Source organism: Pochonia chlamydosporia, chromosome 1 (assembly GCF_001653235.2).
Source record: "Pochonia chlamydosporia 170 chromosome 1, whole genome shotgun sequence".
NCBI classification, from domain to species: Eukaryota; Fungi; Ascomycota; class Sordariomycetes; order Hypocreales; family Clavicipitaceae; genus Pochonia; species Pochonia chlamydosporia.
In genome coordinates, this window is record NC_035790.1 from 332946 (window position 1) to 350411 (window position 17466).

The 17466-nt window shown below is 48.4% G+C and overlaps 5 protein-coding genes across 5 annotated transcripts; 2 read left to right on the plus strand and 3 right to left on the minus strand.

Moving 5' to 3' along the window:
* Positions 1 to 976: 976 nt before the first annotated feature.
* VFPPC_00049 (acid trehalase precursor) lies at positions 977 to 4457 on the plus strand (the record flags this gene model as incomplete). The annotated part of the gene is made up of 4 exons (XM_018280147.1): positions 977 to 988; positions 1087 to 2832; positions 2915 to 3202; positions 3264 to 4457. 4 exons carry the CDS (start codon positions 977 to 979, stop codon positions 4455 to 4457), a joined length of 3240 nt encoding a protein of 1079 aa, XP_018148057.1.
* A 209-nt stretch (positions 4458 to 4666) lies between these two features.
* Positions 4667 to 5835, minus strand: VFPPC_00050 (2OG-Fe(II) oxygenase superfamily domain-containing protein; the record flags this gene model as incomplete). Its single annotated transcript, XM_018280148.1, has 3 exons — positions 4667 to 5014; positions 5081 to 5408; positions 5468 to 5835. The coding sequence occupies 3 exons, from the start codon at positions 5833 to 5835 to the stop codon at positions 4667 to 4669; spliced, it is 1044 nt and encodes a 347-aa protein (XP_018148058.1).
* A 1561-nt stretch (positions 5836 to 7396) lies between these two features.
* Positions 7397 to 8965, plus strand: VFPPC_00051 (alpha-1,2-mannosyltransferase; the record flags this gene model as incomplete). The annotated part of the gene is made up of 3 exons (XM_018280149.1): positions 7397 to 7883; positions 7946 to 8408; positions 8476 to 8965. The coding sequence occupies 3 exons, from the start codon at positions 7397 to 7399 to the stop codon at positions 8963 to 8965; spliced, it is 1440 nt and encodes a 479-aa protein (XP_018148059.1).
* A 131-nt stretch (positions 8966 to 9096) lies between these two features.
* On the minus strand, positions 9097 to 10620 carry VFPPC_00052 (fungal specific transcription factor domain-containing protein; the record flags this gene model as incomplete). The annotated part of the gene is made up of 1 exon (XM_018280150.1): positions 9097 to 10620. The coding sequence occupies one exon, from the start codon at positions 10618 to 10620 to the stop codon at positions 9097 to 9099; it is 1524 nt and encodes a 507-aa protein (XP_018148060.1).
* Positions 10621 to 11476: 856 nt separating this feature from the next.
* On the minus strand, positions 11477 to 13434 carry VFPPC_00053 (oligopeptide transporter; the record flags this gene model as incomplete). Its single annotated transcript, XM_018280151.1, has 3 exons — positions 11477 to 11789; positions 11874 to 13128; positions 13194 to 13434. 3 exons carry the CDS (start codon positions 13432 to 13434, stop codon positions 11477 to 11479), a joined length of 1809 nt encoding a protein of 602 aa, XP_018148061.1.
* Between the last annotated feature and the right edge of the window lie 4032 nt (positions 13435 to 17466).

Sequence of the window (17466 nt, forward strand, 5' to 3'; positions counted from 1 at the left end):
GCTAATTAAACTAGTGCGTAGGAAGCGAGTCAACAGGGAACATTGAAGAACCAGACTGTAATGTGACCAAACGGCTTGTCATCCGGTGTGAGGAGCTACTTCGTGGGCGACTCCATTGTCTCACCGATTTGATGTCGGTGCAACGGTACAATAAAATTGTGTCGACTCACTAAAAAAACGGGGTATTTGTGCCATTATACTGGGAAACAGTTGGAAAAGTGGCAATAACGCGTCAATCAAGTCCGCCTGCGTTCACGGGCACCAACAACAGCGTCGGTTTTGTGTCTGTCTGGTCTCTGTGCAACGGCTTGAACGGAACACAATGACCCGACCTCATCCATGACGTATCACACCATCACACGTCAAGCCTGCAGAGATGTACGCTAATTCCCTTTGGCTCAACGTTCCTGTGTCGCAATCCCCCAATGGAAAAAAAAAAGTATTGATCCGACGCAAGGTCAAACGATGCGCATGGCCCCAGGTACCTTCTTCTCATGCTTCTTCAACGAGGCATGTAGAGACGCTGGTTGTAATATCGAACGGCATTCTCCGCCCAGACCGGCAGATCACATTAATTAATGCCAAAGTACCGCCGGGAATCGGTACATGATGGAAATTTGCTTATGGTTAGCATTGTGGGGCTGAAGCTGGACGAACTGGGTCAAGATGCGCCGTATTTCGGTACTCCCCAGGATCATACCAAGGATTATCCAGCCACGAGCTAGTCGGGCCGTTAAAGATTTCCTGCTTGAACCCAAATCTACCTTCCTGTGCTTGTTGAAATGAAAGCTACCCAAGGAAACAAAAGGAGACCATTGTCCCAACGCGTAGTGTAGCGCAGCTCGTACATGCATTGAATACGAAACGCTGTTGGGAGCTGTAACTATATACATCTCGGTAGGAGGCAGCGTCTTTCTAAATTGTTGATGGTTTATGTTGGTCCAGCTAGCAACTGACCAGAGTTGCGATTGACAACATGCGTGCCCAAGTAAGTCTGCCTCTGTTGGAAGCTATGGTAACGGTGTAATAATACCGTGTTTTCCACATCCCAATATAGCTTCGTCGGGGTCTAACCTGGTCGCACAGCCTTTCACAACGACCGGTTTGGTCGCGCTTCTAAACCTTTGCAGCGTTGTGCGCGGAGTCACAGATCAGGATCGTATCGCCAAATGTTTGTCGCGATACAGCCGAGGAAATATTTCTGGTAGCTGCAACAGCACCAAGGTGTACAATACCGACTTTGCTGGTGTGACCTGGGACGACGACAACTGGCTCCTCAGCACCACAACCCTTGAACAAGGACGTTACCAGTCAAGAGGCTCTGTGGCCAATGGCTACTTTGGAATTAGCGTTTCGAGTGTCGGCCCATTCTTTGAATTGGACTCTGAGGAGGATGGCGGTGATGTGATCAGCGGCTGGCCACTCTTCTCGAGACGTCAGTCATTCGCTACCATTGCTGGCTTTTGGAATGCCCAACCCGACACGAACGGCACCAATTTCGGCTGGCTGCAGCAGTACGGCTATGAGAGCGTAATCAGCGGCGTACCTCACTGGAGTGGCCTGGTTCTCGACCTAGGCAACGGCGTTTATCTGGACTCCACGGTTGATAACAAGACAATCACCAACTTTCGATCGACGTACGACTTCAAGGCCGGAGTGCTCAGCTGGTCTTATAAATGGTCTCCTTCTGGAAGCAACAATGGCTCTTATGACATCCGATACCTTATGTTCACGAACAAGCTGCACATCAACCAGGCTGTCGTGGATCTTGAGATTGTTCCCTCCGTGGATTCCAACGCGACAGTGGTGAATGTGATTGATGGGTATTCTGCCGTTCGCACAGACTTTGTGAAATCTGGCGAAGATGCCGGCGCTATCTACTCGGCTGTCCGCCCTACCGGCATCGCCAATGTCACAGCCTACATATATGCTAATATGACGGGCTCCAAAGACGTGGGCCTTCACCAAAAGACTCTGGTGAGCAACAAGCCGTATATTCGAAAGAACGAATCGTCTATTGCTCAAGCTGTACCCGTCAAATTTTCTGCCGGAAAAGCTGTGCGCATCACCAAATATGTTGGTGCGGCATCTAGTGACGCTTTTGAGGATCCTCAAGCGGTCGCAAAGCGTGCGGCATCCTCCGCCCTATCTCAAGGATTCTACAAGTCTTTGCGCTCTCACGTCAAGGAATGGACCGATGTGATGCCCGACCATTCGGTTGACAGCTATGCCGACCCCAAAAATGGAACTCTACCCCAGGACAACTACATCATCGACTCTGCCATCATCGCAGTCGCAAACACCTACTATCTACTCCAGACTACTGTGGGACCCAATGCTCAGAAGCTTGTTAAAAACGCCCCTGTCAATGTTGATAGTATCTCTGTTGGTGGCCTTGTGTCGGATTCCTATGCTGGTCTCATCTTCTGGGACGCAGATCTCTTCATGCAACCTGGCCTGGTTGTGTCGCACCCGCAGTCTGCCGAACGCATCACCAACTATCGTGTCAAGAAGTATGGCCAAGCCAAGGCGAATGCTCAAACCAGCTACGCCGGCTCTCAGAATAAGACAGTCTTTTCCAAAGATGCCGCCGCATATCCTTGGACAAGCGGCCGATTTGGCAACTGTACTGCCACTGGACCATGCTGGGACTACCAGTACCATCTGAATGGAGACATTGGCATATCACTTGTTAACCAACTGGTGGCTACCGGCGATACTCGGTACTTCAAGGACACATTGTTTCCAGTCTATGACTCCATCGCAACACTGTACTCAAACTTGCTTGCTCCAAACGGTTCATCCTGGACTGTTACGAATATGACGGATCCTGTAAGTTATTTCTGGTGCTTTGCTACGTGCAGAATTTGTTGCTTCTTGCCATTTGCTTTTGAATCTCTAACAAATAAAATAGGACGAGTACGCCAACCACGTCGACGCGGGTGGCTACACCATGCCACTGATTGCCGAGACTCTGCAGACGGCCAACACGTTCCGAGCCCAATTCGGCCAAGAAAAGAACGCGACTTGGAACTCCATGGCAGCCGACGTACTGGTTCTTCGCGAGAATGGTGTTACATTGGAATTCACCACCATGAACGGAAGTGCTGTTGTCAAGCAGGCTGATGTTATATTGAACACCTTCCCGCTTTCTTACACAACGAACTACACCACGCAGGACTCTTTGAATGACTTGGACTACGTAAGTAGCTGGACAACTCCAGAATCGAATGCATCATTAGGTACTAACGGTGGTTGTTTAGTACGCCAACAAGCAATCAGCGGACGGGCCAGCCATGACCTGGGCTTTCTTTTCCATTATCGCCAATGACATCTCACCGTCTGGCTGCTCAGCGTATACATACTCACAGTATTCGTACAAGCCGTATGCTCGCGCACCATTCTATCAACTATCAGAACAGTTGATTGACAACGCCACCATCAACGGTGGAACACATCCGGCCTACCCATTCCTCACTGGCCATGGCGGCGCAAATCAGGTGGGAGTCTTTGGATACCTCGGATTACGATTACTGCCAGACGACGCCCTCCATATCAACCCCAACTTGCCTCCACAGATTGAACACCTGAAATATCGAACCTTTTACTGGCGCGGTTGGCCGTTCTCTGCGTGGTCAAACATGACACATACGACCGTGCAGCGGGCTAAGCACGTCAAGCCACTGGATTCTGCAGACAAGCGCTTCGCAAACAAGACAATCACCGTTGACGTAGGTACAGAGACCAATTCAACCGCCTACCATTTGTCCGTCAATGGTGTTGTCGTTGTACCCAACCGAGACATTGGTCATATCAACACAACCCCCGGGAACCTGTTGCAATGCAAATCAGCCGAATCTCCAGGCGACTATCGTCCCGGACAATTCCCAATTGCAGCCATCGACGGTGCCACATCTACCAAATGGCAGCCATGGTATGCGAATAATCTCAGTTCCATTACTGTCATGCTTGCAAAGGACGATATTGGCACAATGGTATCGGGAATGCATTTCAACTGGGCACAGTCTCCGCCTGTAAACGCGACGGTGATCTTCCACAACTCGACGCTGAAGAGTTTCGCGGGCCTGGATTTCGGTGCCTCCACCAAGAACTCCAATTTCACGGTCGTATCGCACTTGACAAATGTTGAATTGTCAAACCCATATGACGCGCAGTCCACCAACCTGGATGCCATTGCCATTCCAACCGGCAACACCACAAATGTGACTCTCAGCGAGCCTGTCCCGGCAAGTAAATATGCAACTTTGCTTATTGTCGGGAACCAGGGCCTCGACAAGGTGGACATTGACAACAAAAATGGCACTGGGGCTACTGTTTCTGAATGGGCCGTCATAAGCGATGCGAGAAAGGAGACGGACGGGAAGTCTAAGCCCGCCAAGTTGAGGAGGAGTCTCACTTGGCGCGAGAAGACTATGCTCAAGGGTCGCATGCTGTAGTGCAGTTTGTAGTAATTGACTATTTTCCTTGTGTGTGCTGCAATATGCAAACTGTGAGGATTTGTCATTTTGGCCGTGTTTCAAGTATCATGGCCTAGGTCAGAGCTTACAAAAAGTGAGCTATATTTGGAGGTATATCCTAGCTTTAGTATAAAGTAAGATACATAGGTTGACATTTGGACAAGCCTTCGTACATGGTGTAATACGGTCTACTCCTCAATCATCTCACCTATCATGCTGTCGATGTATTCCCGCTGCTCCACCAGCCAATTCCTCACATCAGCAACATCGAACGGCAACGCGGCAACCTGGCGCCTTCGTTCCTCCTTCATTTTGAGTCGTATGCGCTCCTCCATCATCTCGAGCCTGTACTCGAGATACTGCGAGTACAATTCTGACTTATCGCTTATCCCTCTCACACCGGTTAGGACAGTTTCATCCCTGAGATGAGGAGATCTGGGTCTGAAGCAGGTGACCATGGAGATGCGTTCTTTGCCCCCAAAGGCTTTCAATGCCTGGTGCTCGATATACCTTCCTTGTAGTACAACGGCTGTACCCTAGTTACACAATCATTAGTCAGAGTCACAGCGACGCATTACGCCGATTATTTGGTGTCTCCATACCATGGCCGGCCCCCGAACTTTCATAACATCACCCGACGCCGTTCTTAACGCTGTTTCTCCACCTACCATTCCCTGACAATCGGACAGCATAACGACACAAACAAAAGGAAAACTGTCATAGTGCCATGCGACGGCAGAAACTCCATCAGCAAGCGGCTCGGGATTTTCGCAAATTCTGGGAGCTACAGTCTCGGTTGAATCGTCGACAGACACATTAATTGTGGCAATCTCAAAGTCAATGGATGGGATGAGGTCCACGCCTGCGACCCGCGAAATATATGAGACTAGCTCTGGAGAGTTCCAGGCCGAGTATGTGAATGGAGCTCGACTATAAAGTTGGGTTAGTATCTATGACTCTGGGGTGTTGTTGGAAATAAGGTACCATACGCTGGACCCATGCCCCGTATCATGTACCTACTAAAGGTAGAAGAGAATTGACAATCTTTTAAGACATTTTCGCTAAACACCTCTGCTCTAATCTGCTGTATTGCACTTTGTGTAAACAGAGGGAAAGGGTCCGACACTGCAGTTTGAGAAATGCCTTGGCCGTCAAGCCCGATGTCGTTCATGGATACAACATTGGCGGGAGGCTCAAACGCTAAATGGCTTGCAGCGTCGAAAGTCACCTTTTCCTTCAGCCGACCTTCCTCAATCAGGTATGATGGAAGCGGCACAGTTGGGCGAGTTGCGGATTTGGTGGTTGGACCTATGACAATCGGCGCGGATGGCCGGGAGGTGCTTGTAGCACTAGGCATGATGGGTTGTGGTAACTGTGAAGAGGTACTGACCCAATATGGGAATAGAAACTGAATGGAAACCTGATTCTTGTTTGTCCAAGAATGTTACAGAGGTGATTAGACTACCAAGGGCTATTGTTTCCTTTATAATTTGATCTTGGACCCATCTCTTACTCTGTTCTATCATTACAAAGTCTGCTTGAGGGCACGGACAACAGTAAAGCATTGTCTAATGCTGGGCTGGCAATCGTCAGGCTGAAGGTAGGTCCTATATGCTAGAGATGTCGAGTGCGGACTGTATTTGGCTAGTCTATGTCTTTCACAACGGCCTAGACCGTTGGTCGAAGTTTATCTTTCGCAGAAGATGGCAACGAAAGGGTCACATGGCCACGCCGTATAAGTGGTTTTCCCAATTAAAAGATTGGGCATATTTCCGAAAGTGGCTGCGGTTTCAGACTCACCACGTAATCACTCTTGTTGTGCCATTGCCTTCACCTGATCCCAATCTGGCGTTGTGGCTGGTCTTGGTGGTGTCGAGCGCCATTCATTGAGGAGAGCCTCCACTTGTTACTCAATGACCACCATTTGCGATGGCTGCAAAATGTGTCATGAAGCCACAGACCGCCTCTCATGCCATTTTCATGCAATGACACAAAGACAATAACCGCGACGGCGATACAGTGAGAGTCAGTTGTTGCACTTGGTTGGTGCGTGTTTGGCCATCCTCAAGGTCGGCTCAAATAGCCTCAAGATTTCCAAGTGTCTACTTCGCTCTTAGATTGTACGGTAACGGAACTTACATGTATTATACCTAAGACCCTTTAATGAAGGCCATTTTGGCCCAAGATGATGCGGTTCATTCTTGGCATTCTGTGTTAATGTCCCTATAAGCCTGGCATACCAACCCTTCAATTACAAGTCATCGTCGAGACACAGTAGCTTCCATACCTGCATTGCAGACAAAACTCGCCCACTTCATCACACTCGGGCGATATCCGATAAAAAACTGTACTCATATCGGAAACACTGTGTTGATACTGGGTCGTCCCAGCTGCAATAATGCTCTCTTTCCACAACATTTGCTACCGTTTAGCCATCCACATTAGGCGGCAACATCAGGTCGATGTTGCGGGGAGATGGGAACTAGACGCTAACCCCGAATGTACAGGTCGATGGAGAAATTGTGGTCACTTCTCATTATTGCAATGCAAAAGCCGAAACCCGACAGCCACATTGAACTAGGTTTGGAAGGCCGTGTGAGAAACGGCTACGCTTTCACGGTTTGAGTAGTGCATTGACCTTTTATGAGCAGCTCTTGATCGTGGGGATATAGGAATCAATGTTTAGGGGTTAATGTACGAAAGTGAACGATATTATTAAATAATGATGTGAGTGTGGCATTTGATCGTCATTCTTGTAAGGTAATTCACCTCAACCTCCATTCTCCGGGCATCGCTCTCAAACTCCCAAAGAAAGTGCCGGTATCCTCTTACAGCTTCCTGATTCTGATGCCGCAAGTTCATGTTGTCAATTTCGTTTAATTCGTATAGGTCTTTATTGTTTACCACAACCCGCATCAATGGAGCGAAATTCTCAACACGACGCATACGGTTTTCTTAGCATTATACTTTACGCTGCTGGGGCGGCCGTTGTTGCCAGACTCCTCATCTTATCCATAAAGATACCTTCCGAAGTCTCATGGCGTGCATTTTTTCGAAATAGGCGACTAGAAGTCAAACCGACCGAGTACTCAAATGTCTTTCCACCATCACAAAGAAAACGTCTCTCGTGTGAATCGAGTAAAGACTCCGCAGTTGCCACCTTGATTGACCTGTCACGACATCCCGAATTACTTCTCAGGCTTGAGGAGGACTATCGCACCGCTTCGGCAACCCGATTCCTGTTTAGTGGCTTTTGTGTTGGAGACATTCGAGCCCTGGGGAATTTTCCCAACTATGCCGAATTGTGCGAAGTACCGCTTCCGATCGCCATAGAAGACTTCAATATTACGACTGCCAAGGCAAGGCCATACCGACCATTGCGATGGCCGTATCATCAAACTATGGGTAAGATATACACGCACCTCAAATATGGGCACCGCTGTTGACCTGGCATGCTACATCTCTAGCAATCCAAAGGTTAGAGCCAGACTACTGGATCGAGCTGGAGTCTACATACGAGGAACAGATTCAGGAGCGCAAATCAATTATAAAGAAGCATGGACTAGATGTCATGCAGGCTCTTCCCGGCTCGGAACTGGCCTGCAAGGAGCTCATGGAAATGGTCATACAATTTTTATGTGCCAGATATCCGAAGCAATTCATTTTGAAGGGCAACACACTCATAAACAATATTCGAGGCACCGAATATGATGTCTACGGCAATCCCCCTCTCCAGATTTTAGCAGAGAACGTTCCCGAAGACTTTGCCATCATGATCCGAGACCCCAAGACAGGGACATATAAGTTCCGTGCTGGCATCATATGTGCATCAACCGGCTGGAACCTGGGAGGGAAAATAGGGAAGGGGTTGGCTGAAATCCACAGCCCAGTGCCTGACTATAGGAGCAAGATGCAGCTCAGCATGGATAGGTAGGTTGCGGGGGATTCGTGGAAAACTATCAAAGCCGATCTGGTGAATCTGCTAACCAGTTCCAAGATTTTTCACCAAGTTTCCCGCATCTAAGCCGGTGCAGAGAGGTGCTTGGGGCTTTGAAGTTGGAGAGCATTTGTATACACCACCTCGTCATGCCGATCTACAAGCTTTAGAAGTCCAGGATCCACAGCTCCAACCGGATGACCTGAGATTCCGTGTAGACTGGCAGACGTTGCGCCGATTACCTCTATCCGGAGCAATCGTATTCAACTTTAAGGCATTCTTCACACCAGTGACGGAGCTTTTAGACGAGCCGTATATACCTTCGCTGTGCCTCAAGGTGCTGCAGGAGAGTAAGGCGAACTTGAGAGAGTACAAACAAGTGCACCACACTGAACACGTTCTTGTACCCGTGCTGCAGCAATACGAGAAGTATCAACTAGAAAAGGGTTTAATACAACCTAACTGGGAAACTCGGACCCTTGAAGAGAGTCCTTTTTTCCGTGGGTGGCAAGATAGGCATAATTGTTGTGGGAAGGGCACCATGACTTGATGATTGTTGATGAAAAACGCTGTAATTGTCTGGTTTTACAACGAATAGTACATAGTTGGCGGCTGAAATATTAGAGATTCATCAGGTAACATTTCTCGCCTGCATCGGACATTATTGGTTATGTACATTACTCAAAATACAATAAACGCCTCCATTGAAGAGAGATTTGCTCTAGCAAAGTCCATCCAATTTACTGTGTGTTCCGAGGTCGAAGTCACACTCCAAAATGATCTTAAGAATTGCAGCGCGGAGTGGTTGCACCATACGCCGGTACGTGAGAGGGATTCGATAAAAAAGCCGTCAATCTCAGAGCGCCTCAGCGGGTCATACACGCATTCGATTCCAGCAATAAATAGTGGAAAGAACAGATCGTGAAACAGTTCGTCAGTTGGCCCTGCCATGACAAACCGAATATCAGCTAGCAATGGCTCCAACAATTCCGGGACAGCTAGTGCCTTTTCGGCTGGTGTTTTGAACGCTTGGTAGGCGTATATAATTGTAGCAAAATAATGCGCCCGAGAGACAGCCTCGAAGCAATCACGCAGGCCTTGCTGGCTTTCACACAGGCAGTCCATACATGCCAGAGATCTGTTGTGGGCTTCTTCAGCTCTCCTGCACCAAACACTCATATCAATGCTTGGCAACGTGTTTCCGGCTTGTACTATGTAGTACCTCTCTCTTTCTAGCTCCGTGATGGCGTAGATTAGTTTGGTAAAAGCCCATCCCGAGTCTGTTGAGCTTGGCAACGGCGAGACGCGTATCGGAGTGAAATCTTGGTGAAACATGGAAATACCGGTCAGCATTTCCAAATCGGATATTTCCTTTAGCAAGAATCTAATAACCGGATCTTTTGACTCTTTGAACCAGTCTTGGAGCGGATGTAGATCTCTAATGGTTCGGCATCCACGAAGATGAAGCCTCCAATCTTTGGAGCCAGGAACCAGAACCTCGGCATAACAAAGAACGAGCATCGTCGCCAAAAGCTCGATAACGACAGGGCTGTCTGAAGCACTCGACGTCTCAGGAGAGCGACCCGGTAGCCCTCGGCGCATCTTGGCGCTGAGTGTTCGCATACTTTCGTCACGCAAGGAGGCATATATGTGGAAAAGAGCGCTGGCTTGATTGCCCGGGATATTGGGCACCATTGACATGTGAGCAGCTGCAAGGCACCCCACGGAGAATCGCACGGCTTTGGACTTTTGAAGAAGTTGTCGGACAATAGTTCGCAAAGGGTGGCGCGGCTGGTCAATCCAAGTGAGTCGGGAAACGGCCTTTGTACAAAAGTGATTGATTAAGCTGCTGAATATGGACGACTGCAGAAATGGGTCAACTACGTGCGTAGCTTCCACATGATAAAACGCTGGGTTTAGCATAGGTGATGCTGCTGTCGGGGCGATTTGTATTGAAGTTGTTTGGACCTGTTCATCATCGCTCGTGCCCGATATTCTGTCGCGTATTCGCACGCCTCTGCTAGGATCTTTGACTTTGCACTGATTGCGTTCCTTGGAAGACAGATTTCGCATTCGCTTGTCGGCTCCCTTGATAATTGGTGTTGACTTGCCAGCGAGCCGACCTCTGCTGGCAATGCCTTGATCCCATTTGAGGTATACTGTCTTGAAACCCGGACAATCCAGTCCGCGACTGGCGCACTTCATACATGATGGTTCGCTTCGGTCACACTTTATTCGGCGCCGGATGCAGGTCGGACAATCTGAACGAACTTGGTCAGCGAAACGACACGACTAAGGGTGTCTGTTGGGATCAAGAGGAAATGGACAAACCGTGATGGGCGACTTGTCGGTCAGCGGGCAAGTTGGTGATTCGGACATTCCCCATAACTTAGTCATTGACCATGGCGATTCCAAGAGTCCCGGTTCCCGACAGCTGTGGCCACTTGAGGTGATGCATTCGCCGTGACTTTTGTTGAGGGCTCGTCGACTAGGTCTGGGGATGAAGATCGTTCGGCCTGGTGGGAAAAGAGTCAAGTGTGAGATGAAGAATAACTTGACTAATGCGGGGGCGGGGATTTGAATTGTCAAACGAAGCGTCTCGAGTTGTCATAGAGTCTGGTCAAGTGGCGGTGGGTCACAAGGTGCCTTTTCCCATTCACCAGAAACTAATTTGGGCTGACCGATCGTGACGAATTACACATGTCCATATCACTATCGACTGAGAAGGCTGAAAACGCCAAGAATTGCGGATGATCCATCGTTGTGCGAGTCACTGGTGACACAGGTGAGTTGAACAACATTGAACATCTACAATGAATGGAATGCTGCAATGATGACCCCATTGATCTGGCAACACATGATCCCGCTACTGATCCGAATGGTTTAAACTCATTACCATAGAAAGACCTATATAGCTACTGCACGGCGCGATAAAAGTTTGCTGTATCGCTGCTACTACTTTGACATGATGCTGTAACTAACAACAGGGAGTTTAGCGGTACTCCGTCCGTTGTTGCCAGCGTACATTGCAACTACTACATCAAGTTCCGCCAAGTTCTGCTTATGCTGAGCTTTGCTTCTCAGTCTTGGTTGGAGCTACTGATTCAACTTGCCCTTCACTGTTTCCCAAGAAGGTACTCTCCTTCTGGTTATTCATGGCGTCCTCGTGCAAGTCAGCTTTGCGGAACGTCAAATAGAAGCCGATACCGCCAATCATGGCGACAACTGCAACTGAGCCGTAGTTCCAGACGAGAAGGGGATCCTCAGACAAGCCGACAAGTGCCTGACCAAGAGCGGAGGAGACAGCAGAGGTGAACAGCGCGATGGCCTGTACGGTTGACTTCATATTCTGAGGGGCTTTGGTGTAGGCATATCTAGTTTTACGCATGTAAGCAATGGTATTCATGGGATTCAGAAAATGTGCGCCAAAAGACAGCGACAGTGACAGTGACACTTACTCCAGCTTTGTAATCGATGCAAGGACCTCCGACATGCCAATCAAGCCATACGGGAAGACCTGTACCCAAACAGATATCGGGGCAGTGCAGTCTGTTCTTCCACCCTTGGTCAACGCATTAATGTTATCCCCGCACTTGGACAACTTGTAGATGTATGCCTGTGTGACGCATGCAGACACCATGGCCATGGAGGCAAGTACAAATCCGGCTGTGATCTTTTTAATTGGCGTGAGGTTCACACCACATTTGCGAAGCAGAGGGTAGATGATAAAGTCCATGATCGGGATGACAATAACAATGAAAATGGGGTTAAGTTTCGATACGATGTCATTTGGGGTCGAACCGAGGATCATGGTATTGGCTTGAGACACCAGATTGTTCGTCATTTGGTTGTAGGCAAGCCAATACAATGGGTACCAGAGAAAGACCTTGCAAGCGAGAATGCCACGCTTGACCTCGTCAACCCACTCGTCGTCAAAGGTCATCCACTCCGGTACTGGTTCTCCGCGAGCCCGAATTTCGCTGGGCTTGACGCGCTGCCAGAATTCCGGATCGCGAATGCTCTTGCTCTTCTTGTAGGCTAATCGAAACAGCTTCCACGCCTTGCCCATGACGGATCCGGTCGGAGGAGACAGCTTGTATGTCTTCTTGAAGTACAAGAGCACACCAGGACAAACAAGATAGCAGATTGTGGGGAGAGTAAATGAGAGCCAAAAGCCGACAAAATGCTCCGAATACACCATGGCTAGGGATCCTGTAAGGGAGCCGAGATTGATCAACAAGTAAAAGTAGATGTAGATTCGTGCCGTTGTAACAGCCGGGTCCACAATCACTCTCTGGCCGTTCTTGTTTACTCTCACATACGCCTTGGAGTCCTTGTACTGTTCAGCAATCAGTGGGGAGATGTTTGACTTGAATCCTCCCGTTCCTATGCCCATTACAATGAGGCCAACTGAAAAGACGCCTATTGCTGCATTTGGATGAACAATAACCGGAGGGATGGCAGAGATGATCAGGATAGCGTGTCCAATAAGAGCAGCAATATTGGAATATTGAATCGTGAGGTAGCGACCCCAATACTGATCTGCCAAGTAGGCACCAAACAACGGGGTGAAGTATGACCAGAACTGGTTGAACGTCGTCATACCAGTTGATGCTCGTTGTCCGAAACCGAGAGCGCCTGATCCTGGCTTCTTCAGGAAACCCGCGCCAGTTGTAGAACCAGGCGGCAAACCCTTTTGAATGAAGTTTACAACTACGCGATGAAAATTTTAGTCATGTGTAAGAGACAAGAGAACAATAGGGTTACTATAGACTTACAAACAGCGCTGGTTCCGTAATACGAGAACCGCTCCGCAAACTCAACAAAGGCAACCGTCCAAGCAGTCCAGGGAATAGTACCCGGCACCCGAGGAAGAGTAGCCCAGTCATCTTCTGTTGGAAACGGCTTCAGGAGATCCTCTTTTTCGTTGTTGTCTGAATCGTGTCCATCATTGCCGCCGGGGACGGGCTCTACCAGTGATCCACCATTGGTGATTTCGAGGCTTGACTTTGTCGCCATGGCATCAAGTTGGTACCTGTATAGACTGTGATTTTGGTTCGGCGTGCGCCCGCTCTTGGTGTTTAGCCTAGCTGTCCCGGTTTGACCTAGCAGGCCGCGTTGATCTTATATAAGAGACACGCAGAGGCGGACACGGTTAGCTGCGGCGCGAGTCCTCGACGAGCGATGCAGATACGACTTATGCCGGTCACGAAGCGACGGACTCGCGACCCAACGCTGACACTGACGAGTTATAATTTATTCGATTCGCTCAAGCTGTCAGCAATGCCCCAGAAAGGTACTAGCATGGAGATAATGGAAAGGTCTAGGCCTGCACCAAAGCGTGTGGGAGCACAAGGACGATTTGGACCTTCCCAATCGAGTCGTGGCAAAGGATGTTTTGTTTGCTCACTGTTGGCTTGGCGGTGTCAAAATCCCCTCAATTTACCACGCGAAATCAGCGACCACGCGAGCCTCACAGGCCACCTACTGCTACTGGCTTTAATGCCAATTTCCAAGAGGCAAAATGAGAGGCTGGCTCACCAAGGTTAACGGACTAGAGAAACATAGAAGCCATCTGCAAGATCCCAATGTTCTGTGAGAACGCTCACTTACAAGGGCAGCTGAGTCTGGTCTATTAATGCCAGCATCAATCAATTATGCATAAATTTTAAGGTTGTGGGCTCAGTGTGGGGCAACTTCATTGGCGTCAACTGGTCAAACTGGGCTGTTCAGGTCTGGTGCCACTCCTCCCTTTGGTGTCTGGTGTCCAAGATGGGGGTTCAGTGTGCCATCCATCAAAATTTGGCAAGATTCGAGAAGCAAGTACGGTCAATACGCGCAGGTGCTTTTGTTCAAGACGCCACATAAGGTGCTCCGTCAGTCGAGTCTAATATAAGGCACATGGCCAGCCAAGCCCAAAACAAGTCCGTCTAGGATAGCAAATCGACCATTCAGATAGATTATCCCCAGCCTTTCATTTGATTGTGCGACCCCCAACCGAGCTTTTGCGTAAGCGTGCATTTCCCCGCCCCAGGTTTGATCAGCAATGCCAGAAACGGCTAATCACCCTGGAAGATCAGACTACTCTCGCTATCACTTCATGGACAGCCCTTGTTACTCCAGAATGAGGAGACGGCTAGAGCAATAGACCCAGAATGCCCTTACCTTTGGCTAACCGAGTTTATGGGGAAACTCTGATGTCGAAGTGCAGGGTGGCGACCTCTCCTGGCTCCGCAAAACGCAGGACTCTGTTGGCTCAAAGGGCATTCGAGAGTTGAACCAACGGCGCACTAAGCTAGAAATAACATTGAAGAATTTTGGAGGAGGTCAATTGAAACATTAGGTAGTGGTCGTAGGTCGCGAAAAGGCTTTGGCGATGCCGCGTCTTGGATTCCGATATACTGAAACGACTTTAGAGAATCGACAGAAGAAATCTTCCGACCTTGTGACTGCGTAACCTGACAACCCAATGCCAGTTCTTGCGTGTGTCCGGGTTATACATCAAAGAAAATGATCGCCAGCACATTTGACCTGGAAAATGGAACACTCCGCGAGTGAAGAGAGTGAGTCTTGGTTATTCGTTGACGCTGCTGTTGAACACAAACTATTGTGGCACAGCAAGTATGGCTATTGCTTAATTGCGCCTCAGTCTCCAAATAGTAGGATGTCAACAGATATAACTAAGACCGTCTCCCTACATGGGCAGAGCGTTCCGACTTGGGCCAAGTGACATGGCAGTTATTTCTCTTTAGTATAGGACGTCATCTTTAGGAAGCAAATCCTGATGGTAAATTTACAACTTGCTACTATGGACATCTTTTAAAATTTGCTCGTTCTAGCATGGTATCACCGTGAAGACGGCGAGAGTTATAGCCGCCAAAGTGATTCCCAGGGAATAGACAAGACCTCTTACCATTACGATACTGGCCATAATTAAACTCATTTAACAGGACCTGGAAGACAGGCAGCCCACCGACATGCTCCTACAGGCCATGATTTGACATTGCAGCCTGGTTCTTGGGAAGCTCCACGCCCGTGAAATGCTATAGCATTCAGGGAATTCCTCGCATACTAGATATATCTAGAGCCACTTGGAAAAATAGATCAAGCTCATTATACTAACTGCATGATGCTTCTACATTAAACGTCGAGAAGGCATAGAAACGTGACAGGAGAGATGCTGTAAAATGGCTCTAGGGTGACCTTCGTTTCGTGCTTGGTCGCTAAGTTTAATATCATGACTTTACCACTTCCTTTGCTAATGCCCATACTGTATGTGATAGGAGGCAAAGAGCGTCATTTTGCTCCTGCAAATGGTTCTATTAAGCTTCAATGTTCTGCATGATCCCTACGTAGAATGAAGAGCCAGGCGAGACAGAGCTCCAAAAGATGCAAGCCGCGTCATGCAATCTAATTTCTTGTCGCCCTTGGGGCAAATGAGAGACGATAAAGCTGCAGTTACTAAGTGCAATCCTTTTGCAGCTGCGAAATTTAGGTCGCCTTTCCTTCTTCTTAGGCTGCTGCTAGTGATCTGTTTACCTTCTTCTCTGTAACCCTCCTATCACATTCAACACTTTCAAGCTGTTGGACTTGATCCCTTCTGATCCCCTAGCCGGAAGGACTTGCAGCTAGCTCATTCTCCTGCAACGGGCTGTTGGCATAAAGACTAAGCCAGAGAGTATTCGATGGTTTAGCTAGCCTATTTTTGTTTGGTCGCGTAGTTGCCAAAATCGGCTATTTGAGGACGAGCTAAACAAAGGCTTCAGAATAACCATATGCATTATTTATTTGCAAACTTAAAACGGAGGGTCTAACGCATTGTAACTTGGTTGAGACTTTTATGTCACATAAAGCCTTAGTAAAACTCCAGCACATGGTATAACATCTCTTCTCTATAGATGTTGTGATCTTCATATGGGCACATACCCAGCTAAACAAAAGTTTAACTCGTATCAAAGTTATAATAAAAGCTACTACGCCATGTGAACAAGCATATGCGATTAGAAATATTACTCGAAATGTTATCATTGGTATTTTGCGGGAAGAACACCCATTGCTGAGAATGCGAGGTTCAAGTTCAGAAAACCCCTCCCCCAAATATAAAGGGCGACAGCTGTCAAAAAAGAGGGAAGACAGTTAAAGTGAAGTTGGCAGCAGCAGCTATATACATTCCAGAAAATTAAACAGGGACGATCCAAGTGGCCCTTCCCCAGCATTTGAGTTTGAAGTTATCATCCAGGGCTGCCAACTGCTTCAGAAGCTTGGAGTGTCTATATTGTACATACAATCTTACACCTCATGAGAAGTATGTAGTCGTTTTAACTCCAGAAACAAGTCTTAAAACGCTTTGGATGAGTATCAAAAGAATTGACTGCGGGAGAGGATTTGGGCTAGCTTTCCGGCTGCCTGCCGTGGTTGGGAAACGGAAGAAAACGTAGAGAAAGAGAAATACGACATCGAGGCTCGCAACCCATGACATCACTAGATGATACGGCAACTTCTAACACGTGCAGGTTGAGTTCAACAGGTCTCATGGAATCTCGGCGAGTAACAGAGAGAATCTCGCCACCGTAGACCGTTTGCCAATAACCAGCATGCTGCCTACATGATGGCAGCTTTTAAGTGGTTCGTTATATTCGTATAGCACGAAAACATGCCAAGAAAGCACTGGGCAACAAGCCACTGATATGGATTTGTGAGAATACATCAATACTAAAAAAAACCCAGACACGGGGAAACCAGGAGTGTAGTCTGGGGTCAGGCTCCGGAAAATGGACCAAGGATTGTCAGCCCAACAAGGTCGACTCAGGTCACAGCCCACAGATCCGTACAAGCAAACCCAGTTACCCGCCTCGCTCATGTCTTTAAGCGACCTGGAAGGAAATGACCCAGCCGTTTCCCCGGCTGAACGCAAGACCAGGTAAGGCAAGGCACATGCCAAAAAGTTGTTGCGGACCGGGACAGTAGAGAGATTCCGAATGGGTTGGGTTGTGGCAGCAGCATTCCGGCGCATTATTCTACTTTGGGGTGTCGTACTGATCTCGAAGCGGA